Source organism: Clarias gariepinus, chromosome 5 (assembly GCF_024256425.1).
Source record: "Clarias gariepinus isolate MV-2021 ecotype Netherlands chromosome 5, CGAR_prim_01v2, whole genome shotgun sequence".
In the NCBI taxonomy this organism is placed as follows: Eukaryota; Metazoa; Chordata; class Actinopteri; order Siluriformes; family Clariidae; genus Clarias; species Clarias gariepinus.
Window position 1 is genome coordinate 32,466,318 of NC_071104.1, and position 26,750 is coordinate 32,493,067.

The following is a 26,750-nucleotide window of genomic DNA, read 5'->3' on the forward strand; positions in this document are numbered from 1 at the left end:
TTATTTTGAGGAATGTCATATTTTTACCCAGATCATATAAGTAAATGTAAACTAAATATGCAGTACATGGCAAAGAAGTATGTGGAACCCTGACTATTAAACCTCTATATACTTTTGAACATCCTATTCCAAAACTGTGTTCATTAATATTAAGTTGACCCACTCAGGGATTATCTGATATCTTATTAAAACATACAGCCTTTTCATGTTGAATGTTTTACCCCAAACATCAATCATTTGCTTTCTTGAGTGCCAAGGTCAGAGTTTACATCTCATGGGTAATAAAAATAATTACGATTATAATCATTTTTATTTTACCAGAACATATTGTACACATATGCAACACTTAATATACATTGGGTGTGTGCTTTCAACCAGGTGGGGTTTGTTTATCCATTTAAGAACACACAATTAACAGCAGGATAAAGGACTTACTGTATCTAGTTTTAAATTGGGTGATGTGTATTTTATGTCAACCAAAGCTACTTAATTTAAAATATTAAATACCAATTTTTACTATGGTCAAAAACTCTTTCAAATTAAAATACAGTGTGATCATTTAAAAAAAATGTGAAAAAATGTGTTAACTTTACCACAGCAAAAAGCATGACACTAAATTCTGCTTATAGAATGTGGGTTTAGCACATAATAGCCAGTGATATCTGCTATAAAGCTCACTTAGAGGTGTCACATGACTAAAAAAAAATCTAATTTAAACACAGACTATAGAGATAAATCAGTCCTAAATCAGACAAAAATATGTAAAAAATACTTTCTAAACTATCATGACCTTTGCTGAAATTTTTTTATAGTAATTAAAAAGAAAAACTCCTTCAGTAGGATGAAAATCTGGAAAGTTACTTTTGAATTTGACAAAAACAACAACCACAAAAAAACCTGTTACTCACACAATAAGAAATTAAAGACTGTGTTACAATATAATGTCAATCTGGTTAAACACAAATTAAATACTTCCTAAAGCTAGTTAAATAACACAATACAACACTATTGCTCTAAAACACTGATACAGTAAGTGATATGTGTGACTTCGTTTCCATGTGTGTTTGTGAGAGAAAGAGAGAGATTAGATGAAAGCACAGATACAGATTAAAGGACCAAGCTGTTAACACTACTAGAAAATAGTCAGAGGCAAAAAAATGATAGATTTCCATTTTAAATATTCTAATGACAGAGGAAGGGGCCATCACTGACCTGATCCAACAAAGCTGGGAGCATGAAATTGTCCAAAATGTTTCTTTCACTTGAAGTCCAACTCCTGAAAAACAACCCCACACGACTGCGCACCAGTGCACAAAGGCGGATGCATAAAGACATGGTTCTTGGTATAGTATCCGGCTTTGTCTAGTTTGCGTGCCACAGGGAGCTCCAGCAGTGCTCGTCTTCAGTGTGGTGATTAAAGGTGCAAAAACCTGCACTTTAAGCGTCCGATACGCAACTCTGCTCATTCGCTCTCGGTCATTTTACAGGTCCAAACAAATGGACTGTTATAGGGCATCACCTAAACCCCTCACCCCCCTTCAACCCCGGCCGAACAGGATGTTCAAACTTCGACTTACGTTACAAAACCTTTGGGACCATTTGGTGTCCTCTTAAGTGTATAAGGCAGCACACCATAAGAGGGTGAAGCCTCTCCACCACGGCAAGGTATGGTCCCATAGAGAGGTTTGAACACCAAACACATCAGTGCACCTAAGCAAAAGAAACAACTTAGATTTAATCACTAACACATAAAAAAAGTGGATTTAAATAAAGGATTTCACACTGACCCTCTTATTCCTCAGAAGATCCAGTAGGCACTGGGTCACGCCTAAAATTACTGAGTTAAAACAGAAAAGTCAGCAACTCACTTAAAAAACTCTTTATATGGTTATAATCTGCTTTCAATACTAGATTGTTAAATATGACCAAACTTACCGCACTCTTTTCAAAATGGTTTCATGCAGATTAAATTTCCAAATTAGAAAACCACAAACCCCAGCAATGAGGACTAAGATGAGCAGAGTCCAGCCAGTCTTGGATTCTGTAGCTGCAATGCAATTAAGAAAGTATTACAGTTAGCTCACGGTGTATACGACACTTTATCTGGATTTGTAGGACTTTGCCCAGACAGAAACACTGCTAGAAACAGCTTAATGTCACTAAGGCAAACATCCTCATTTCCTCCTTTCAAGAAGGTTAAATGTTATATAAAAAACACAGCGTAAAACAGATTAGGTGGAACATCATTTAAGTATTCTTTTGGACTCTGCACTCCATTAGACTATATAGTGGAACCTTGGATTACAATCATATTTTGTTCTGGAAGCGGGCTCGTATATCAAAACACGCAAATTTTTCCAAAAGAAATAATGGATACTCAAATTATTCATTCCACAGCCCAAAAAAATAAAATAAAAACAAAATACAAAAGTAAATACAAAATATAAATAAAAAAAATAAACAAATTAACCTGCACTTTACCTTAAAAAAAGTAAAAATAAATCCTGACAGTTAAGTGTTACCGTTTATGCGTGCAGACGCTGTGTGTATGTGTGTGTGATGCTAAAGTAAGAGGAGAGGAGGAATCAAACCATCTCCCCTCCCTCTTTTCGTCTTACACTCTAACCCCTCCTCCTCTCTTACTTAAGTTTCACACACACATTAATGAAAAAATGAAAAATAGCTTGGAACATCGCTAATAACAATCGTGTGCGCACAGAACGGCAGGCTGACACACGCACACAGAAAATGGCTCCTTAAGCTCTCTAATGAGACTTTCTTTTGCTTCACACGCGTGCACACGTTGTAATAAACAGTACAGGCGTGCTGTACACACACCCATACAGACACAAAATAAAATATGTTTTATGCACACACACATGTGGTCAGTGTTATAGTAAACAATACGCACATGCACAGATTTTGATTATACCAGTAAGAGCACTAAGACCCAGCATGGCAGACAATTATCCACAATTCCGCAGCACTAGAAAGAGAAAAAGCTGAAAAAACGTCTCGGTTGTGACCACGTGACGCTTGGCATTAGAACAAGAAGAGCATGCGTGATACATGATATTTGGTACTCGTAAACCAATACTTGTTTATTCTTCAAGTCAAAAATTTCATTTTACTCGCAATCCAAGGTTTCACTGTAACTGGAATATTTAAATTACACTGAATAAATGTAGGCTGGTGACTTCTGGATCCATGTGTATCTATTAAAATAGGTATCTAAGTGAATCACATATGTGAACATGCACAATGGATTTAATGACCTTGGAAGTAAAAACATTTATTTCTATGTTCCAGTAAAGGAAAGATCACATTCATACTCACGTGGTGTAACATGTACAGAGAGGGAACCTAGAGCTGCTCCGTGTTGGTTAGATACTACACAGTAGTAAAGGCCGTTACTGTCAGGGGTCAGCTGAACAATCAGCTTGTTGCTGTTAACACCAGTAAAAAGAGGCTCCTTTACTGGAAAGAGTCTAAAAGAGAATTTACAGTATATGTTAAATATCTACCCAAATAAACAATATAATTAGAGAAACTGCTGTCAACCTGCTTATTTCCCATTTTCTGTTTTTACCAACAAAAATAAAATGCAATTTCTTGTATTAAAATTTACACTGTTTTGTTCAATTTCCCAAACATGTTTAAACTGTTAAGGACTGCGGACAGACACAAGTGCAGGTTCATTTAACTTTAAGACATAAATTTGGGTAAACAATATCCAGTGTAACCCAGCTCAAGGTCAAAAACAAGCAAAATTCAAGAGATCAGCATGTAATACAGGACTAAGCCTAACTCTGAGAACAAAGACAAACACTGGTCATGAACTAGATTTTACCATGCATGGACAATAATGCTCGGCAATGACTGGAAAAAATGACACAGAATAATATTTTACAAATGGGTGAGTTATCTGGATGTCCTTAAATGCTGTGGGGGCGGAGTGATGATGTTCAAGTACAGCTAATAAGTAATCATAATAAGTAAAATGTAATGGTGATGGTGGTGTGTCTACTTGGTACCTGCTTAAAGACCTGGTTTAACTGGGTTTATTTGTAAAATTTGGAAAAAGGAAGAAATGAAACTAGATTGTGGCATGTCCAATTTTTATGCTGTATTCTCAATCTTGAGGGGCACCAAGGCTGGCCTGAAACCCTAATATGAACACTTAAAGCAGCCAGCAGTGATGCAAAGGAATCAGAACAGTATCAGAATAGGAAGGTGCCAAAACACCCAATGTATGACAACTTTCTGTATATGGGGTTTAGTATGCAAAAAGTTCAAGGTCGTTGATCTGGCCTCCAAATTCACCAGGTCTCCAATCGAGCATACATGGGATGTGCTGGACAAAAGTCTAATCCATATGGGCCTCATCTTGCAACTTTTAGCACTGGAACTGCTCCTAATGTCCTGGAGCTAGGTACCAAAGCATACCCTCAGAGAACTTGTGGAATCATGCCTTGAGGGATCAGAGTTCAAAATATTATGAAGATTAATCAAATAAATTGCAATTAATGGAAAAGTCCCTCTTTGACATAAAAATGAACTCAATTCGCAAAAAAACCCAAAACATTTGCCCTTTTTTTTTTTGCCCTGACACAAAAGGACCAGCTGACATCATGTCAGTGATTCTCACAGGTTGTATTGATGAGGACAAGGCTGGAGATCACTCCGTCATGCTGATTGAGTTAGCATAAGAGGCTGGAAGCTTTAAAAGGAAAGTACTGCTTGATATCATTGTTCTTCCTCTGGAAAAGGCATTCTTAACACTTTGCTTCTGCTTAGAGTAGCATTCATAGAATGACCTTAGTTCTGTTACAACGGCAGTTGAGTCAAGACCTTTTTAACGAGAAGTGTTACACAAAAACTGTGAACTGCAATAGGACCATACAGTGGTGTGAAAAACTATTTTTCCCCTTCCTGATTTCTTATTCTTTTGCATGTTTGTCACACAAAATGTTTCTGATCATCAAACACATTTAACTATTAGTCAAAGATAACATAAGTAAACACAAAATGCAGTTTTTAAATGATGGTTTTTATTATTTAGGGAGAAAAAAAATCCAAACCTACATGGCCCTGTGTGAAAAAGTAATTGCCTCCTGAACCTAATAACTGGTTGGGCCACCCTTAGCAGCAATAACTGCAATCAAGCGTTTGCGATAACTTGCAACGAGTCTTTTACAGCGCTCTGGAGGAATTTTGGCCCACTCATCTTTGCAGAATTGTTGTAATTTAGCTTTATTTGAGGGTTTTCTAGCATGAACTGCCTTTTTAAGGTCATGCCACAACATCTCAATAGGATTCAGGTCAGGACTTTGACTGGGCCACTCCAAAGTCTTCATTTTGTTTTTCTTCAGCCTTTCAGAGGTGGATTTGCTGGTGTGTTTTGGGTCATTGTCCTGCTGCAGCACCCAAGATCGCTTCAGCTTGAGTTGACGAACAGATGGCCGGACATTCTCCTTCAGGATTTTTTGGTAGACAGTAGAATTCATGGTTCCATCTATCACAGCAAGCCTTCCAGGTCCTGAAGCAGCAAAACAACCCCAGACCATCACACTACCACCACCATATTTTACTGTTGGTATGATGTTCTTTTTCTGAAATGCTGTGTTACTTTTACGCCAGATGTAATGGGACACGCACCTTCCAAAAAGTTCAACTTTTGTCTCGTCGGTCCACAAGGTATTTTCCCAAAAGTCTTGGCAATCATTGAGATGTTTTTTAGCAAAATTGAGACGAGCCCTAATGTTATTTTCGCTTAAAAGTGGTGGCCATGCAGGCCATTTTTGCCCAGTCTCTTTCATATGGTGGAGTCGTGAACACTGACCTTAATTGAGGCAAGTGAGGCCTGCAGTTCTTTAAATGTTTTCCTGGGGTCTTTTGTGGCCTCTCGGATGAGTTGTCTCTGCGCTCTTGGGGTAATTTTGGTCGGCCGGCCACTCCTGGGAAGGTTCACCACTGTTCCATGTTTTTGCCATTTGTGGATAATGGCTCTCACTGTGGTTCGCTGGAGTCCCAAAGCTTTAGAAATGGCTTTATAACCTTTACCAGACTGATAGATCTCAATTACTTTTGTTCTCATTTGTTCCTAAATTTCTTTGGATCTTGGCATGATGTCTAGCTTTTGGTCTACTTCTCTGTGTCAGGTAGCTCCTATTTAAGTGATTTCTTGGCTGAAACAGGTGTGGCAGTAATCAGGCCTGGGGATGACTACAGAAATTGAACTTAGGTGTGATAAACCACAGTTAAGTTATTTTTTAAAAAGGGGGGCAATCACTTTTCACACAGGGCCATGTAGGTTTGGATTTTTTTTCTCCCTAAATAAAAAAAAAATCATTTAAAAACTGCATTTTGTGTTCAATTATGTTATCTTTGACTAATAGTTAAATGTGTTTGATGATTAGAAACATTTTGTGTGACAAACATGCAAAAGAATAGGAAATCAGGAAAGGAGCAAATAGTTTTTCACACCACTGTAGAAACTGAAGTATATGTAAGTGCAAGTCAGGGAGATCCTCCAGAGGTATGTGTCTAAATGTTTTGCTTCTTGCTCAGTCTGGATAACTAAAACCAATGAACTCATCTGGCATTGCGGCCTCACCATCAATGTGAGGAATGTGGTATGGGTGAGGCCATTAAACATGGCATGGCTGGTGCTACATTACAGCTGAAGGCCTTGAACCTCTTAAAAAAGGAGGCAAGAGGACTCCGTTCTGTGCTCAGGAGAAATCAGTAAAGCTGGGCTAGAAGTGCGAGTGCCATGGTGTGTGCCAATACAGGCTTCCACATTTAGAAGCTTTCCTTGCTGCTTATCACTTCTCCTAAACCTTCCTTCTATTCCATTAAAAAAAAAAAAAAAAAATGTTTTCAATGCAAGACCCTGCCTCATGTCTGTGGTGCTTCCCAAGCCTCTTTAAAGCAAAAATCATGTTTGTTCCAGTGTAGCATTAAGCTCAGACTATCTGCTGGCTTCATTTAACACTGAACAAAAAAAGTACTTATTCTCACTGAGTGTTAACTTTGTTATTTGTTAACTTGTTTAATCACCAGTGTTAAGTGTAACGTGTTACAAAGTAACATGTTGGAGTACTTGGATTACTTTTTTGATGTAACGAGTAATTTAACGCGTTATGTCCACCAGTTAAGTACTTAGTTATTTAGTTATGTAATCCGTTATTCAGACTATTTATGTAATCCGTGAACCAGACAGCAGTCATTCCCAATGCGTTAGTGTGTGTAAATGTCGTCCTACAAGCTCCGCCACCAATAACCGGCCCCCCTCTGTTATTCCTGCTGTTATACCCCTATCTCACCTATGTGGTTTACTATGCAAGGACTGACACGCGGGAAGATGGAATCGTATAATCAGCTATATATAGCGCCAACTTACGGCCACCGCGCGAAACCACGTAGGTGAGATAGGGGTATTAGTAGTTAACAGATTATGGGCCAATGATGGTAGAATAATTATAAAGGTCCTGACTAAAAAAACAACATGCATGAGGACTCACAAAGGAGTTTTTATTTTCTGCAAAAGAAAACTACTCTTTTATGAGAAAGTAACGCTGTAATGTAACTGATTACTTATTAATGAAGTAACGTCCCCTTAAACTGTTTATCAGTAACAAAATATTGCTGACAAGATATTAGAGAAAACCTTTTCCTTTGAGAAAGAAGGTGATAATGGCAATGTCTCTGTGCTATACATTCAATTAACTGGTTTATATGGAATCTTTACTTGCAGTGTTCTGTAGGGAGGATAAAGTTATGAACCACCTTTGTTGTACCGATGTAACGTCATATTTTTTTACATTTTTTTTTTTATCTAATAAATTAAAACTAAAATAATAATATAGTAAAATGACTAAGCATTAAACAGAAATGTAAAACCAAGCACCTGAATTGTCTCTACAGAGCAGGTGCTTGAACAGACAATGTTAATAAATTTGATAAGCCATATAATATAGCCTATATAAATATATAAACTGCAGCCTGTTATCTTAATATAAGACTCAGATCCAATACCTGCTCCAGGTGAAGTTTGTTGGTTTTGGATTTGCGTCTGCTTCACAATGGAATTCTCCTTGAACTCCTGCTGAGATAATGTAAGCCACCTGTGGAGGATCTGGGATACAAATAGAAATACAAATCAATACTTTATAAAATTAAATGTTGAGCCAGGGGTGGTTAAGGCATTGGACTACGGTTCAGAAGATGCCAGGTTCAAATCCCACAACCACCAAGTTGCCACTGTTGGGCCCTTGAGCAAGGCCCTTAACCCTCACCTGCTCAGATGTATAATGAGATAATGTAAGTCACTCTGGATAAGAGCGTCTGCCAAATACCTAAATGTAAATTTGATTTATTTTTACTTTATATTTTGTATTAATTATTTTTGGAACAAAAAATTAGAGTTTCCATTATTTCTTATAGGAAAATTTTATTTGGTTTACAAGTGTTTTGATATACGAGTTTGCTTCTGGAAGTTAATTTGAAAAAAACAACAACTCTTTTTTCAGATTGAGAATGAAATAACACAAATTGGGTAAAGAACTCTTTCATAATCATTAAACCTGTCAATCATTTTAAAAACTCCCATATTAAACCGAATTCTAGAATTTCTGTAATCAAATCAAACATGTCATACACAGTACGATATGCAGTGAAATCACTCTGTATCCCCCTTAAATCAAGCCCTGCTCTTTAGGAAATGTTTTTTGGTCATCCTTTTCCTGTGGTATGCACTGGTTCAATGCCTCGTCAAATAGAAACACAATCTTTTCTTTTAAACAACATTATTTTAAAGAGGGGGAAACAGAATAAACATGAAGTGTTTGAAGTACCCCCTGACTCCAAGCCAGCTTATCTTCCTCTCCAGTGATACCAAAAAGAGCAATTAGAGGGTCTGGTTCAAGGTTGCATTACAATATGTACGACAAAGTTTTAAAGACATCCCTCCAGAATTTTTCCAAAGTCATGCATGTCCAGTACATATGAATAAGAGACGCCTCTCCGCTTTTACATTTATCACAAGTATCGACATCTGGGTAGAAACGAGAAAACTTAAGTTTGAAGAAACGAGCCCTGTGTACAACCTTAAAGTGCCCCCATTATGCGTTTTCAAATATGATCATTCATGCAGTGTGTCATGTAGCTGTACATGAACATAAACTATCTGCAAAGTTGTGACGCTGACAGTGCACGATAAATGAAGTTTTTGTCTATTAAATAAAAGGGGCGGCTCACATTTGCCTAAACGAGTCATTAGCAATTCGAATCTTTTTCTGTTACGAATCCACATCACTAAGTAACATATTTGCATAATCTCCGCCAACGTTCCATGTCGCAAACAACTTGCCCGCCCGCAAACAATACAATTTCCACATAATTTAACATTACATCATGTCAAGAAGACGCTGTATCCTGCGCTGTGAAATGTCCTGCTCCAGTCGTGCTCGTAAAACAGTTTCTTGTCGATGTGCCACTTCAACCGTTTCATCGTCAGACCCCGGTTCGAATTGAAAGAAAAGATTTAATTTTATTCAAAGTTTTAATTTTACTCAAAGAGGTGTGACTCAAACCCATCAATCCATCATAAATAGTGGATATTAGGCCTTTACGCAGCGGGGACAAACAGAGAAGATTATCGATAATATTTGCATCAGAAGCCACAGTTAAATTTGGTATTAAAGAGCTTAGGGCTGGGCGATATGGCTGAAAACTGTATCACAACATCAGTATTTCATATCGGTCGATATCGATAATTATTGATATTCTTATGACCCATTTAAAATAAGGACCAGGAGAAAAATATTCCATTTAAACATTTTTATTTTAAACTTAACCTTCCTCTGATCATAGTCCCCTCAGTTATTAAGACAGAAATGTCAATAACCATGGAAAACTCAAATAATTAAAATGTAAACATAAGTCTAAAGTCACAATGAACAATTATCTCTTAACATTTAAGGTGCAAAATGAAAGAAAATGTAAGAAATGCTTAATAAAGTGTAATAAAATAAGTGCATTTTCTGCTTTTGAAGAGAAATCCAGCAGGCCAGCATGAGACAACGACATGCCGCAACCCAACGTGATACTGTTACATGATTGACGTTAGTGTATCACTCCCTACGTTGCTAGGTTACCAGAGAGCGAGTGCCTTTGTTAATGCAACTCTCACGGGCAACCGGAAGCAGACCAAAAGACTAGCAGTTAGCCCTTGTAGCGTGGACGGTAAATCCAAATGCGGAAATGGCGCAAACAGGCAGGATAACCACTCAAGTCATTGTAAGAAAACTCTCACGCCAAGAGCAAAGGTTTACACAATTATACCCGCTGTTGCGGGAGAGAGGTTGATTTTACGGCAGCTGTTTACGGGAGTGTTGTCCAGTGCGTGCTTTCTGAACTGAGCCCATACTCTCAAGTTATGCCTAATAACTTAATTATTGATTGATTTAATTGAGGGAATGAGGAGTGCAGATCCAAGGAGTGCAGAGAAAGAGAGATTTTTGACAGAGTTTATCTCCATTTCCACCCAGGCAGGCCGCTTAGGTTAGTTATGAAAATATGCCCAAAAGATGACACATCGAATGTTTGCTGCCCAGTAGTAAAAACTTTTAGGTCTTTGAAGTAGGGACTTTCGAAAGGTAAGATGACATATTTAAATCTAAAGCACCAAAGTAAGATTTGGGAATAAAAACAGGTACAGACTAAAAAAGATGTAAAAATTTAGAAAGAATACTCATTTTAAATGGCATTAATGCGGCCAACCAGGGACATGGACAGTGGTGACCATTGCCTCAAGTCCTGTTTTGTTTGGTTCAACAATCTAAAAAAATTTTCTTTAATCTTTAAAGGTGTTTATGTTTCCTTATAATTGTAATACCAAGGTAAGTAAACTAATTTTTCACTATCTTGAAAGGGAGATTGTGCATTTGTGTTGTTAATGTTGCACTATTTAGCAGAAAAACTTCACTTTTGTGCAAATTCAATTTATATCCTGAAAAATAGATAAATTCACTGAGCAAAGACAGCAAAGTGGCAGGGAGGAGGTTGGATTTGCTATAAAAAGTACAAGATAATCTGCATAAAGGAAAAGTTTATGTTCCTCTCCCCGTCTCCAAATCCCAGATATATCCCTGCAACTACAGAATGCTAGTGGCTCAATGGAAGTTGAAAAGTAATGGGCTAAGAGGACACCCCTGATGAGTTCCCCACTGAAGGCTGAATGGTTGAGACTGCTGAGCATTTGTCAGAACTGAGGCAATAGAGCTTAAATATAATAATTTAACCCAAGTGATAAAACTTGGACAAAAATTTTATTTTTCTAAAGCCTTAATAAATACTCCCATTCCATACGGTCAAAAGCCTTTTCAGCGTCCAAAAAAAGGACACACTCAGGGATCCCCTCTGATGGGTTATACAAGATATCCATAAGCGGTCGAATGTTGAAGTAACTATAGATTTTTTACAAAACCGATCTGGTCCTCAGATATAACTGAGGGTAGAATGTTCTCTAATCTACTTTAGCAAGGATTTTATCATCCACATTAAGAAGAGAAATTGGTCTGTATGAACAGCACTCTGTGGGGTCTTTATCCCTCTTTGCCATAACATTTAGGCATTTGGCAGATGCTCTTATCCAGAGCGACTTACATTTTTTTTCATCTCATTTTACATCTGAGCAGTTGAGGGTTTAAGGCCTTGCCCAAGGGCCAACAGTGGCAACTTGGTGGTTGTGGGATTTGAACCTGGGATCTTCCGAACCGTAGTCCAATGCTTTAACCACTAAGCTACCCCTGGCCCACATTACCTATAAGGCATGCTTAAAAGATTCAGATAAAACCAAAGCTAGATGTGGTGCAAGATATGAGGAGAACAATTAAAAAAAAAATCTGCAGGGAGCCCGTCAGGACCCGGGGACTTACCAAATTGCAATGATGAGATAGCTGAAATAATTTCCTCTTATGATATGGGCCCTTCTAATCTTAATCTAGAATCAGGGGACAGTGTTGGGATATCTAGTTGTGTCAAGAATTTCTCAACTGAACTATGGTCCTTTGGGAACTCAGAAGTATATAATCGAGAATAAAATATCACCACTCATGCAATACCTCTAGAACTACCTGTTGTATTATTAAGGTTATCATATCATCTCATACCAGCCCATGCCTAGTTTTGTAAAAATAGAAAGTGTAATAGTCCCACAACTGCCAGTAGGAAGAAAGAAAAGAATATATAGCCAGTTTGCTAAACACTTTGCACTGTTCATAATTCACATGAGAACTTGGTAGACTCCACTATGTATTTTGGCATCAAATACCGAGTTAACTTATTTTTGTTTTTCATGGACATGCATATCTTTTTTTTTCTGTTCGGCTGACTTACATTAACCACCTTGCAATTCGACTACATGTTCATGATTGTACAGTGGGGTTTAGCTAAAGAGAGTGACACAAGAACTTGTGTCTCCATCTTCAGCTTTCTTGCCAATATAGTTAAACCTTGAATTGTGGGCATAATTATTTTAGATCTAGTAAAAATACTAAATTATTTTAGTATTTTAGTATAATATAATTAGTTCCAGAAATGTGCTTGTAATCCAAAGCATTTGAATATATAACAATGTGAATTTCCCAATAAGAAATAATGAAATCTGTAATGATTCATTCCACAACCCAAAAATATCCATATAAAAATTATTAATATAAAATATAAAGTAAAAAAAAAAATAAAAAATAGCCTGCGCTTTACCTTTGAAAATAATTATGGCTGTAATGATTGAGACCAAAGAGAGGAGAGGAGGAAGGGGGTTATTGTGTAGGATGACTTACCCTAGCCCACACACTATCACCCACCCACCCACTCAACACAAACAAACACCCACCCACAAACACCCACCCACCCACACACCCCAATCCCGCAGCACGAAAGAGAGAAGAACTGTTGGGTCAGTTGAGATCACGTGACGCTCGGTAGACATAGCATATGTGTACTATAGTACTCGTATTTTAAGACCTCGCTCGTTTATTAAGTTAAAATTTATTAAAAAATTTTGATCTTGCAGACCAAAATTTTGATCATCTTGCAGACCAAGCTCCAAGGTTTTACTGTACCATTTATGCCAAGGTGGCTGCAATTTTTTAGGGATCACTAGCAAGTCAAACTGAGTCTCTGCTAAGAACTGTGTGATATTAATTGAATTGAAGCTCTGAGTGCAGTATAGTATAATATAGTACAGATCTTTCTTCTGTTTGCTGAAATACAATCCTTCTATGTTCAGGCACATCATAAATCAAACCACACTGGCACTTCAGTGAATAACATCATTGTACTCATTTGTGTGACTCGGGTCATGAGATTTTGCTTAACAGTAAGGAGCTTGTTGACTCACAGTGAATGTTCAGAGTGTAATCCAGTATTAGTTCCTCCTTCAGACTAGGGTGTACGACCAAACACTGAACCTTCTTTTGGTTTAGATCTTTGGATGCTTCACCAATCAGGCTGCTTTTAACAGAGTATCTTCCTTCAGAGTCCACAGTCTTATTAGTTTGTACTCTCACAGAGTCATTTAAAGCACCCAGATTCCACGTCACTCCTGCTGCAGGTTTTGAATTGGCTGCAGTGCAGGTGGCTAAAATCTTCTCAGTGTCTCCAGCAACAGGAGGGACGTCTGTGCTCACAATGACAACAGGAGGAACTACAAGCAAACAAACAGAATATTATTAATTAGCATGACAACAGCATTAATATTTTTGTTTATAAAAATTACATTTAATAATGTTAATAGATATGTACAGTAGAGCTGCATAATTAATAATTATTAGCAATTAATTAGAAATTATGGCTTATTTCAATGTTGAAAAATAAAAATCTATTTTACAATTTCATTTTGGTATGGCCCCGCGAGCTTTCATAGTTCTGCAACCCCCATCTCTGTGATTCACACATGGGAAATACGAAATACAACATGGTTGAGTGCTCTAAAGAAACTAAAGAGCTTATTTCCAAGAGATATGTGATTTCTTTAGTAGTATGGAAATTGTTCGGGTTCCCAACTTTAGACATTAAACAAGCCAAAGCCTGCTATAAAATTTGTCTGAAGTTTGTGGCAACTAAAAGAAGCAGCATGACTATTTTACTCCAGCACCTCAAACAGAGCCACAAATCCGTTTTGTCTGAATCTTTGGTATACGAGTGTTTTGATATACAAGCACACCCACTGTTTTACATATAAATTTAGAACTTATATATATATATATATATATATATATATATATCTGTATATATTATACACATATATACATACACACATACACACACTCACACACACACACAGACACACCTAAAGGATTATTAGAAACACCTGTTCAATTTCTCATTAATGCAATTATCTAATCAACCAATCACATGGCATTTGCATCAATGCATTTGGGGGTGTGGTCCTGGTCGAGACAATCTCCTGAACTGCAAACTGAATGTCAGAATGGGAAAGAAAGGTGATTTAAGCAATTTTGAGCGTAGCACGGTTGTTGGTGCCAGACGGGCCGGTCTGAGTATTTCACAATCTGCTCAGTTACTGGGATTTTCACACACAACCATTTATAGGGTTTATGGTGTGAAAAGGGAAAAACATCAAGTATGCGGCAGTGTCGTTGGCGAAAATGCCTTGTTGATGCTAGAGGTCAGAGGAGAATGGGCCGACTGATTCAAGCTGATAGAAACGCAACTTTGACTGAAATAACCACTCGTTACAACCGAGGTATGCAGCAAAGCATTTGTGAAACCACAACACACGTAACCTTGATGCAGATGGGCTACAACAGCAGAAGACCCCACCGGGTACCACACTCATCTCCACTACAATAGGAAAAAGAGGCTACAATTTGCACGAGCTCATCAAAATTGGTGGTGTAATGGTGTGGGGGATGTTTTCTTGGCATACTTTCGGCCCCTTAATGCCAATTGGGCATCGTTTAAATGCCACAGGCTAACCTGAGCATTGTTTCTGACCATGTCCATCCCTTTATGACCACCATGTACCCATCCTCTGATGGCTACTTCCAGCAGGATAATGCACCATGTCACAAAGCTCTAATCATTTCAAATTGGTTTTTTGAACATGACAATGAGTTCACTGTACTAAAATGGCCCCCACAGTCACCCGTTCTCAACCCAATAGAGCATCTTTAGGATGTGGTGGAACGGGAGCTTCGTGCCCTGGATGTGCATCCCACAAATCTCCATCAACTGCTAGATGCTATCCTATCAATATGGGCCAACATTTCTAAAGAATGCTTTTAGCACCTTGTTGAATCAATGACACGTAGAATTAAGGCAGTTCTGAAGGCGAAAGGGGGTCAAACACTGTATTAGTATGGTGTTCATAATAATCCTTTAGGTTTATATATATATATATATATATATATATATATATATATATATATATATATATATATACACACACACACACACACACACACACACACATGCACAGTACTGTGCAAAAGTATTAGGCAGGTGTGGAAAAAAATGCTGTAAACAAAGAATGCTTTATATAAATTTAAATAACGATTGTAAATTTTTGTCAACTTTGTCAACAATGAAAAGTGAGTGAACGAAAGAAAAATCTAAATCAAACCAATATTTGGTGGTTACTACCTTTTGCCTTCAAACCAGCATCAATTCTTATAGGTACACTTTCACGAAGTCAGGGATTTTGTAGGATTATAGTCAGGTGTATGATCAACCATTTATACCAAACATGTGCTAATGATCATCAATGTCACATGTAGGTTGAAACCCAGTCACTCTGCTACCAAGGTGAGGTTGTAAAAGGCATTGTTTCATGTCATAGCAAGATTGAGCACAGCAACAAGATTAAGGGTTATGCTAATGACACACATTCATATGTCTCAGAAAAACCAGATGAGAAAAAACAGCTTACTAAAGTTGAGCAATGTGTGCAGGACATAAGAGACTGGATGTTTATTAACTTTCATCTGCTTAATCCTGATAAAACAGAAGTTCTAGTCATAGGACCACATGCAGCTAGAAGCAAGTTGTTTTTTTTTTAACATAGTGTAACTTTAAATGGCCTTTCTGTTCCATGAAGTGCAACGGTAAAACGTTGGTGTGATTATAGATTCCACTAGTGGTGGGAATCATTTTAGTGCCTTTTTCGAATTTGTTTAATCAGAACAAACAGATCTTTTTTTGTGTCATTTAGTTCACTTCGTTCTTTAGTTCAAAAATTAAATGAAATATTACACTTTCAACAGATTACATACACAAATTTTGGCTATAGTTATAGTAATAAGAATATTACAATGTAGCTAAGGGCATATTATATTAAACAGAATGAGTAGCTCACCTCTTATTTTATGGTTCGAGTTGTTTGCTCTTTTGAATCTATTGCACTGCATAGTGTCTATGGGAGGCAAAAAAATGGTACAAAAGAAAGAACGATTCGGGCTAGAAGATGCATTGAGAAGAATTACTTACAGTGGTGTGAAAAACTATTTGCCCCCTTCCTGATTTCTTATTCTTTTGCATGTTTGTCACACAAAATGTTTCTGATCATCAAACACATTTAACTATTAGTCAAAGATAACACAAGTAAACACAAAATGCAGTTTTTAAATGAGTTTTTTTTTTATTATTTAGGCAGAAAAAAAATCCAAACCTACATGGCCCTGTGTGAAAAAGTAATTGCCCCCTGAACCTAATAACCACCCATTTGGGCCACCCTTAGCAGCAATAACTGCAATCAAGCGTTTGCGATAACTTGCAACGAGTCTTTTACAGGGCTCTGGAGGAATTTTGGCCCATTTATCTTTGCAGAATTGTTGTAATTCAGCTTTATTTGAGGGTTTTCTAGCTTAAATCGCCTTTTTAAGGTCATGCCACAACTTCTCAATAGGATTCAGGTCAGGACTTTGACCAGGCCACTCCAAAGTCTTCATTTTGTTTTTCTTCAGCCATTCAGAGGTGGATTTGCTGGTGTGTTTTGGGTCATTGTTCTGCTGCAGCACCTAAGATCGCTTTAGCTTGAGTTGGCGAACAGATGGCCGGACATTCTCCTTTAGGATTTTTTGGTAGACAGTAGAATTCATGGTTCCATCTATCACAGCAAGCATTCCAGGTCCTGAAACAGCAAAACAACCCCAGACCATCACACTACCACCACCATATTTTACTGTTGGTATGATGTTCTTTTTCTGAAATCTTGTGTTACTTTTACGCCAGATGTAACAGGACACGCACCTTCCAAAAAGTTAAACTTTTGTCTCGTCGGTCCACAAGTTTTTTTCCCAAAAGTCTTGGCAATCATTTAGATGGTTTTTAGCGAAATTGAGACAAGCCTTAATGTTATTTTCGCTTAAAAGTGGTTTGCGCCTTGGAAATCTGCCATGCAGGCCGTTTTTGCCCAGTCTCTTTCTTATGGTGAAGTCGTGAACACTGACCTTAATTGAGGCAAGTGAGGCCTGCAGTTCTTTAGATGTTGTCCTGGGGTCTTTTGTGGCCTCTCGGATGAGTTGTCTCTGCGCTCTTGGGGTAATTTTGGTCGGCCGGCCACTCCTGGGAAGGTTCACCACTGTTCCATGTTTTTGCCATTTGTGGATAATGGCTCTCACTGTGGTTCGCTGGAGTCCCAAAGCTTTAGAAATGGCTTTATAACCTTTACCAGACTGATAGATCTCCTGGGGGTGACTACAGAAATTGAACTCAGGTGTAATAAACCACTGTAAATCACTTTTTCACACAGGGTCATGTAGATTTGGAGTTTTTTTTCTCCCTTAATAATGTAAACCTTCATTTAAAAACTGCATTTTGTGTTCAATTATGTTATCTTTGACTAATAGTTAACGGTTTTTGATGAGCAGAAACATTTAAGTGTGACAAACATGCAAAAGAATAAGAAATCAGGAAGGGGCAAATAGTTTTTCACACCACTGTAATTCTGTTCCCTGTGTACTTCACTGCATAGCGTCCATGTGAATCATGTGAAAGAAAAGAACAAACGACTTGGATTAAAGTACTCAAAGGTAACTACTCATTTCTGATTTGGTGATGCTTTGTGCATGGGCGTTCGGTAGAAAATAATCAAATAATTCTCTAAGACTACTTGTTTTGCTTTAAAAACTCGTTCAAAAAAGAACAAGATGTTCATAAAAGACCCACTACTAGATTCCAGTCTTTCATTTGAAGCACATGTAGATAATATTACCAGGATAGCATTCTTTCACTTCAGAAATATTGCCAAGAAAATATATACAGTATATAGTTACTAAACAATGCATAAAACTAGTTCATGCATTTATCACCTCTAGGTTGGACTATTGTAACGTCTTACTGACTGGTTGTTCAACTAGGTGCATAAACAAGCTTCAGTTAGTCCAGAACGCAGCAGTGAGAGAACCAGAACCACTAGAACCAGATGATACAAGCATATCACTCCTAGTATATCCACACTGCATTGGCTCCCTGTGAAAACTACAGGAGGGGGCAGAGCTTTTTCTTACAAAGCCACAAAGTTATGAATTAGTCTTTCTATTAATGTTTGAGACTTAGACACAGTCTCAGTGATTAGGTCTAGGCTAAAAACCTATAAAAAAATATATATAGATTTGCCTTAGGTAAAGGAGCAGATCTGAGGATTCATGGACGTAGAGTATTATGGTAAACTGGTATGGTTAGATGCTGTCTTCCATACTCTTATTGATCACTCAGGTTTGTTGACGGTAAAGTAATTGGTCATTCTGGGAGCCCTCATGTCTGTTTTTCCTTCTGGCTCTCCCTTTTAGTTATGCTGTTATGGTTAGTCCTGTCTGAGTCCCTGCTTGCACTCTACACTAAATATAAAAGCTGTGCAATATGGACAAAAAAAACCCATCACGATTTTCTTAAACAATATTGTGATTTTGATTTTTGTTGAAATAGGTTTGTTGTGTTACCCTGTTTCGCCGCAACGACAGACTGACAGGTCTTACAAATTACCTAGCTCTGTGATGCAACATCTTTCCTGTATCCAAAGTAATCCCACACAACAAATGTTGCCTTTTTTGGTGGGGCACCAAGTCCTCCTGTGCTAAACTCATTATGCCTGTTTCTGCAGCCTATTTGTGGTTAAACTCAGTCTCCTGTTGCGCTCTGTTTAGGCGCGCTGTGTTGTGATTGGTTCAAATAGCATACTGCGGGAAAAATCGGGAGGGTGAAAAAAATCATGCTGTAAGGCAATTTAGAAATCGAGTATATTTACAACGTGATTTCGATACGATTTCAATTAATCGCACAGTCCTGCTAAATATACATTCCCATTATACATTATGACCAGACCTAACTGTTGTCTCTCCTTCTCTTTTGCTCTTTCCTCTATTTTTTCTTCTCCTCTCTCTCACACACTCCCTCTCTCTTTCTTTTACTCTCCCAGTCTCTCTGTCAAGCTATACATGTCACTCCTGAGCTGCCAGTGATCCAGACCTTCTTTGCCCCCAGGACCTGTCTGACCTGTCCTGGTGTCGCGCTTCTGGTTGGAGATCTCGTCACATGAAATGTGGTCTGCCTGGTATGCGTGTGGTAACTGGGGACGGTTTCACTTTGCCACGAAGACCCTCATGGCCTTTGCTGATGCTGCTAGCTGTTCTCTGTGGGCATGTTACTGCAGTCACTTGATAGTTCAGGACTGGAGTTTCCTACAGCCTACCTGAGCCTCCAGTAACAAACTGAACTCCATATTAACTTAAACACTCTTTTGTTATACTGAACACACACAGTATGATGCAGATCAATCCCTGCTATCTGTTATCACCCAAATAAGGATGGGTTCCCTGTCCAGTCCCGTTCCTCTCAACGTCTCTTCCTACTGCCATCTCAGGGAGTTTTACCACTTTTGCCACTCTCGCCATCACCCTCGGCTTGCTCATCAGGGAAAATCTTCCTTTACATTAGGGCTAGGCGATTAAACGATAGCGATATGTATCGCGATAGACACGTGATGGATATTAAAAAAAAATGGGTTTGATAAAACGTTCGATAATTTTTATTCTTTGTCAGAAGAAAACAGAGGTCGCGAAGCTAGATGTGAAGATGGGGCTTCACATTGCTCAGTCATTTAGTCTGCACATGGCGTTTCCAACGCTTCGCCTGATCTTATGTGATTTTGGGTATGTGTTAGCTTCTCCGCTCTATTTTGTCGTTTCTCGCGGCAGCGCAACAGCCCGTTGATTCATGCCCATGCAGTGATGGGAAAGACAAACGAGTCGATGCATGTCCATTCTTTTATTTTCAGGCGATATTACAAACTTCCGGGTGGATTCCGTACTTAAATCAAACCGAAAACAGGTTCAGGCTTCATATTCCAGCTCATCTCACATTTCCGCGTTCACGCACATTGGACTGCATTACCCACAAAGCATTGCCCGCACTGGACTACACTCCCGTAAACAGCTGCCGTAAAATCAACCTCTCTCCCGCAACAGCGGGTATAATTGTGTAAACTCTTGCTCTCGGCGTGAGAGAGTTCTTACAATGACTCACGTGGTTATGTCTATTCGCGTTATTTCCGCGTTTGGATTTACCGGCCACGCTACAAAGGTAAATTGCTAGTCTTCTGGTCCGCTTCCGGTTGCCCGTGACAGTTGCATTAACAAAGGCACTCGCTCTCTGGTAACCTAGCAACGTAGGGAGTGATACACTAACGTCAATCATGTAACGGTATCACGTTTAGTTGCGCCATGTCGTTGTCTTATGCTGGTCTGCTGGATTCCTCTTCAAAAGCAGAAAATGCACTTATTTTATTACACTTTATTAAGCATTTCTTACATTTTCTTTCATTTTGCACCTTAAATGTTAAGAGATAATTGTTAAGTGTTCATTGTGACTTTAGACTTATGTTTACATTTTAATTATTTGAGTTTTCCATGGTTATTGACATTTCTGTCTTAATAACTGAGGGGACTATGATCAGAGGAAGGTTAAGTTTAAAATAAAAATGTTTAAATGGAATATATTTTTCCCCTGGTCCTTATTTTAAATGGGTCATAAAAATATCAATAATTATCGATATCGACTGATATGAAACACTGATATCTTGATACAGTTTTTAGCCATATTGCCCAGCCCTACTTCACATTCACATTTCATACAAACATCCATGATTTGTTTTGATTGTGTAACGCTGCTTTGCGCCAATGACAATTGACACACCAGAAGGACTTTATCGATTATTGAATCAATGAATCAATTAATTGGATTATAGCTGTTTTAGCTTAAGGGTGTTTTGTGTGGTAACTACTAATATCAAGTATCAAGATAATAAAGATGAAAACTTTGTCTTTTTTTACATGAAAAAATATATCTTTTAATAAATGTTTCTGATGAAACTAAAGCTAAAGAAAAAGCAAAGCAGAGACAAAAATTTAATTTAAACTATTAATTAAAGCTTAAAGATGGCGGATGGAAATTATGGAAGTAAAGTTAAAATGTTAACAAAATTAAGATAAAGTCTGCGGTGAATGGTGTGAATTTAATTAAAGGGTCACTAAGAAGAATTGCAGTTGGCATTAACGTAACCCACTGGATTCCAAATGCTGTTAAACAACAAAGAATAAGAAGAATTGGAAATAAAAAAAAAACCCGACCCACAGCAACACACAGTCAGTAATTATCCACATTCTCTTCAGGTGTGAATCCTTTCCCACTACTTGCTCAAAATGTTAACAAAACACCTGTATCAATAGATATTAATTAGAAAATCAAAACTGAATATTTATACTGGGATTACATAGCGCTAAAATAACATAATAGTGCTGAAGTGGTATAAGTGAATTTTAATGCACTGGCGTCGTTTTAAGACAAAACTTAATCTTTATTCACTTACTTTTTTGATTTCTCATCTGTGATTTACTCTCCGAATTGTGGGTAATCGTCTCCACCGGTGCGATTTTCTCCCTCTCTGTCGTTGTGTGTGCGCGCGTATAATTTGACAACTTGCCCCATCACACACACTCTCTCGTCTTTAAACCCTCCCCCCACCCCCTCTCTGCCTCAGACATACACATACACACTATGTTCTACACACAAACACAGCTCTGTCGCGCTTCTTTTTAAAAGTAAAGTGCAGGCTCATTTGTTTATTTGTTTTACTTTACACCAGTGATTCCGTTAGTATGCGCTCACGCGAGTGTCATTAGCGATGTTCCTCGCTAATTTTTCCGACAAAACAGTCTTTCCGTTAATGTGTGTGTGAAATTTAAATAAGAGAGGAGAAAGGTTTACTGTGTAACACACAGACAAACACACACACACACACAGAGCACCTAGCTCAGCTAATGTTAGATTATAGCTCGGCTTGCAAGGTCACCACAACATGCAACACATACACCTATTGTGTAATTCATTGTAGGAGCCAGGGTAAGATCTTTTTGAGAATAAATATGAACCGGCGGCGATGTCAAAGAGTAGATCTGATTAAACTACACCTATTTAACTTTTAGAGGCCTAATATTGGTTAAACTTAACAAGTCTTACCCAATGTAGCATTAAATCAAATTAGAATAAGTGTTCTTACCTTCTACTCTAAGGTGAATTTCCGTATGATCTGGTCCACTTGGAAATACGCTAACGGTACAGGTGTAGATTCCTTCATCTAAAACAGTAACATTACTTAGAAGTATTGAGCCAATAAGTCCAGAAATGCTGCCGTTAAATTTGACTCTGTCCCCCAGTCCATTTATATGTTCCTCTTTGCCAGTGGAAGTGACTGCAAAGAAATCTGTATCTGTTGGTTTTTCCTTTGTTCGTCTTTGCCACGTAATGCTTGTTAGTTGCTCTGATGTCTCGACTGCTTGACAGAATAATTGTGCATTGTCTCCTGTCGTTACTGTCACATCCCGACCAATGATCCTTATAGCTGGAAAAAATCAAATTAATGTAAATGAGTACTACATTGATTATATTATCCAAATTGTCAGTTACTTTACTGTAAGAAAAGTATGCAAATTAAAATTTAAAGATAAATTAAAATAAGAATATTTTTTAAAAATATATATAAAAATAATTCTTTTATTTGTATTATTTTAATATTTTCAAAAACTCTATTTTGGTTTGTATTGTAGACATTAGTGTTTATATTAGAAATATAACCTTTTATCACAGTACCTCTGATAATTTGAATTATTGTATAGAAATCATACTGTAAAAACAATGGTGACTGAATAGACTGTTTGGGAAGCTGTTTAATAATACCTATAAATGTAAGAGATATAATACCTATAAATGTAAGAGAACGACAAGCGTTCTCTGGCTCAGTGACGGCACCAAAGCAAATCTGAAATTGTGCAGCTTTAATCCATTATGTTATACACATTTGAGCTGTTAATAAAATAAAAGCAAATCTGGTGGCATTCAGATATATCAGAGTACCATGTGACCCATAGAAACCCTGTGACTCCGCTCGCCCGCGGAGGGTTATGCGCGGACCAGTGAAGTTCTACGGAGCGCGATAAAGGCCAAAAAGGACAGTTAGTGTTTTTTAATCCCTGACGAACTCTAGCCATCAGGATGTGTTTTCCTTGTTATTTTGGACATATTTATAATGATAAATCTCGGCTGAGTCACTTGTAGGCTGTAAACATGTCAGTATTTTGTCTGATATTTCATATCAAATATGCCTTTTCAGCAAAACCATAATGCCAAAATAGAGACCCGTCAGATACAGTCTCAAGACATTATTATTAATAATAATAATAATAATAATAGTAACAATAATAATAATTATATATAAATGAATAATAATAATAATAATCATTATTATTATTATCATCATTATAATAATAATAAAAATTATTATTATTATTATGCGAGATAATTAGCATTTTATCCGTGTGATGTCAATTCACTAGGTCACATCTATTTAAATAAACACAAACTGCATATGAAAGAAATCAGCACTCGTAGTGGTCCATTTATTTATATTAAATATATACTGTATTAAAAAAATCCCTTGATAAAATAGCATAAACAAATCATGGGTAGTGTATACCAGTGAATAAATATAAACAATACAACGCATGTACTGACATGTTTACAGCCTACAAGTGACTCAGCCAAGGTTCATCATTCTAAATATGTCCATGATAACAAGGGAAACACATCCTGATGGCTAGAGTTCGTCATGGATTAAAAAACGCTAACTGTCCTTTTTGGCCTTTACTGCGCTCCGTAGAATCTCAGTGGTCCGCGCATAACCCTTCGTGGGCGAGCCTTCTCCTAAATGCGCGTTCCCTGTGCCGATTTCACGGAGGTGGGGCTAAAAAAAACCTATCCTGATGGGGGAACCAACTTCGCCACAACACCTGCTGTGTCGAAGTTGGTTACCCCATCAGGATGCGTTTTTTTTTTTAGCCCCACCCCCGAGAAAACGGCACAGGGAACGCGCATTTAGATGAAGGCTCGCCCACAGAGGGTTTTGCGCGTACCACTGAAATTCTACGGAGCGCGGTAAAGGCCAAAAATGACACTGCTAGCGTTTTCCACGACAGCGCAGAATAGAACGTCACCAGCAAATGCCCTTTTATTTCCCTTACAACTTAAACCAGAGATGTACACAGGTAGACCTCTAATATCACAAAACGTAATCCTTGGACTTACTCCAAGCTTGCTGCAAAAGTAATCTTTACTTGAGAAGCTTCGATGCTTTATGGAGCCTCATCCCACCATCACTAAGTCTTTGTGTAAGCGTGGTAGTAAAGAGTTACGTTCTTACCTCTGACTTTGGTCCACAGTAAAATCACCACAAAAATGACCTGAAGGTGCGTGCGTAAATACATTGTATAGCCATTATCCATTAATAAACGTTCATAAGATGGTGACCTATATTATAGCAATGTTACGTAATACGTATAACTCAAAAACAACACAAGGAGCGTGCCAAAAAAAAGCCTCGCTTCGAAGCGTTTGCAGTGGGTGTCGGTGAGAACTTCTTCCTTCGATAAAACTCCACCATGCGGAACACTCCACCAACGTCATTTCCTCCATGCGTTAGCATAAGCCGCCCGGATACCTGTCGTTGTTGCCGTGAAAATTTCAAACTACGGACATTAAATATTGGATATTTATAGAAACAAAAACTAACACCGTTATAAAACATACTATTAAAACGTGTATAACTTGTAAATAAATTATTGATTCGTTATAATAACTGATCAAAGATGTACGGAGATTTGTTTTTACCGATGACTAGCCTATATAATACTGTAGCGCTCACCGCTATAGGAACTACACCACGATTACGACAGGAGTCTTAATTAAGACTGTTGTCGGCCACAGTCACACCAAAAGAAAAGCGGACAGAACCAGAACTATGCCTTGTCTCTCTAACTTGAAATAGGTGCTATGTCGAAGTTGGTTACCCCATCAGGATGCGTTTTTTTTTTAGCCCCACCCCCGAGAAAACGGCACAGGGAACGCGCATTTAGGAGAAGGCTCGCCCACAGAGGGTTTTGCGCGTACCACTGAAATTCTACGGAGCGCGGTAAAGGCCAAAAATGACATTGCTAGCGTTTTTAAATCTTTGAAAAGAAAAAGACGGCAAATTTCACGCGCCTTGAAAACGAAACTTATCATAACATGCGTTGTATTTTTTTATTATTATTATTACTGGTATACGATACCCATGATTTATTCATGCTATTTTATCAATGGAATGTATATATATATATACAAATAAATAAAATGGACCACTACCAGTGCTTATTTCTTTCATATGCAGTTTGGGTTTATTCAGATGGATGTAATCTAGTGAGTTGACATCACACGGATAAAATGCTAATTATCTTGCATTATTATTATTATTATTATTATCTTGAAACTGTATCTGACGGGTCTCTATTCTGGCATTATGGTTTTGCTGAAAAGACATGGCTAAGAAAAAATATCACCAGTGTTACTGCTGACTTGTTTCTCGACCACAGGGAAAGTCTGTACATTGTGCTGTTGTCACTGTCAGATACTGTTTCCCTTATCATACATAACAGACTGTTGCTACTGATTTAGTCCCACAGGTGAATTATCCTTCTAAATGTGTTCATTGTCACTGTCAGATACTGATTCGACATTGTTTTCTATATAAATAACTTCCCTTATGTATCAGACTGTTACTGCAGTTCTTCGATTTTCATCGTTCTAAAACTAAGTACAGTATGTTCATATGTCCATGTTCTAAGTAAAGTTCTGTCACTGCTCACCTGTTTACACAGCAAAAGTGAAACAGCTGATTTAGTAAAGTTTGAGCATTCTACTGTAAATATGTCCTTTATAGCAGCAGAAACACATCCTGATGCCTAGAGTTCGTGCTATCAGATAAGGTTCCCCCTCTACTTTTCACATACAGATGTGTCCACAGGTGTCAAAATAGTACTAATGACATGTTTACAGCCAACAAGTGTCTCAGCCAAGAGTTATCATTCGAAATATGTCCATGATAGCAAGGGAAACACATCCTGATGGCAAGAGTTCATGTTATCGGATAATGTGTCCACAGCTGTCAAAATGGTACTACTGGCATGTATATAGCCGACAGGTGCATTAGCTGAGGTTCATCATTTCAAATATGTCCTTTGTAGCAGCAGAAACGCATTCTAATGCCTAAAGTTTGTGCTTTCAGATAAAGTTCCCCCTCTACTTTTCACATACAGATATGTCCACAGCTGTCAATATGGTACTACTGACATGTT

General features: G+C 37.8%; 1 protein-coding gene across 1 annotated transcript; it reads right to left on the reverse strand.

The window, feature by feature from the left end:
- Positions 1 to 291: 291 nt before the first annotated feature.
- Positions 292 to 24,845, reverse strand: si:ch211-141e20.2 (nectin-3). The gene is made up of 8 exons (XM_053496978.1): positions 24,782 to 24,845; positions 22,586 to 22,927; positions 13,409 to 13,714; positions 8,041 to 8,140; positions 3,337 to 3,488; positions 1,936 to 2,047; positions 1,788 to 1,837; positions 292 to 1,710 (listed from the first exon to the last, which is right to left on the reverse strand). The coding sequence occupies exons 1-7, from the start codon at positions 24,843 to 24,845 to the stop codon at positions 1,792 to 1,794; spliced, it is 1,122 nt and encodes a 373-aa protein (XP_053352953.1). The 3' UTR covers positions 292 to 1,710; positions 1,788 to 1,791.
- Between the last annotated feature and the right edge of the window lie 1,905 nt (positions 24,846 to 26,750).

Bases quoted from the DNA above. Each gene is read 5' to 3' on its own strand.
- si:ch211-141e20.2 (XM_053496978.1), bottom strand. From the start codon at position 24,845: ATGTATTTACGCACGCACCTTCAGGTCATTTTTGTGGTGATTTTACTG. The intron at 13,715-22,585 runs GTAAGAACACTT...GTTTGCTTGTAG, and splicing joins AATTCACCTTAGAGTAGAAG to TTCCTCCTGTTGTCATTGTG. The intron at 2,048-3,336 runs GTGAGTATGAAT...ATTGCATTGCAG, and splicing joins CTCTGTACATGTTACACCAC to CTACAGAATCCAAGACTGGC.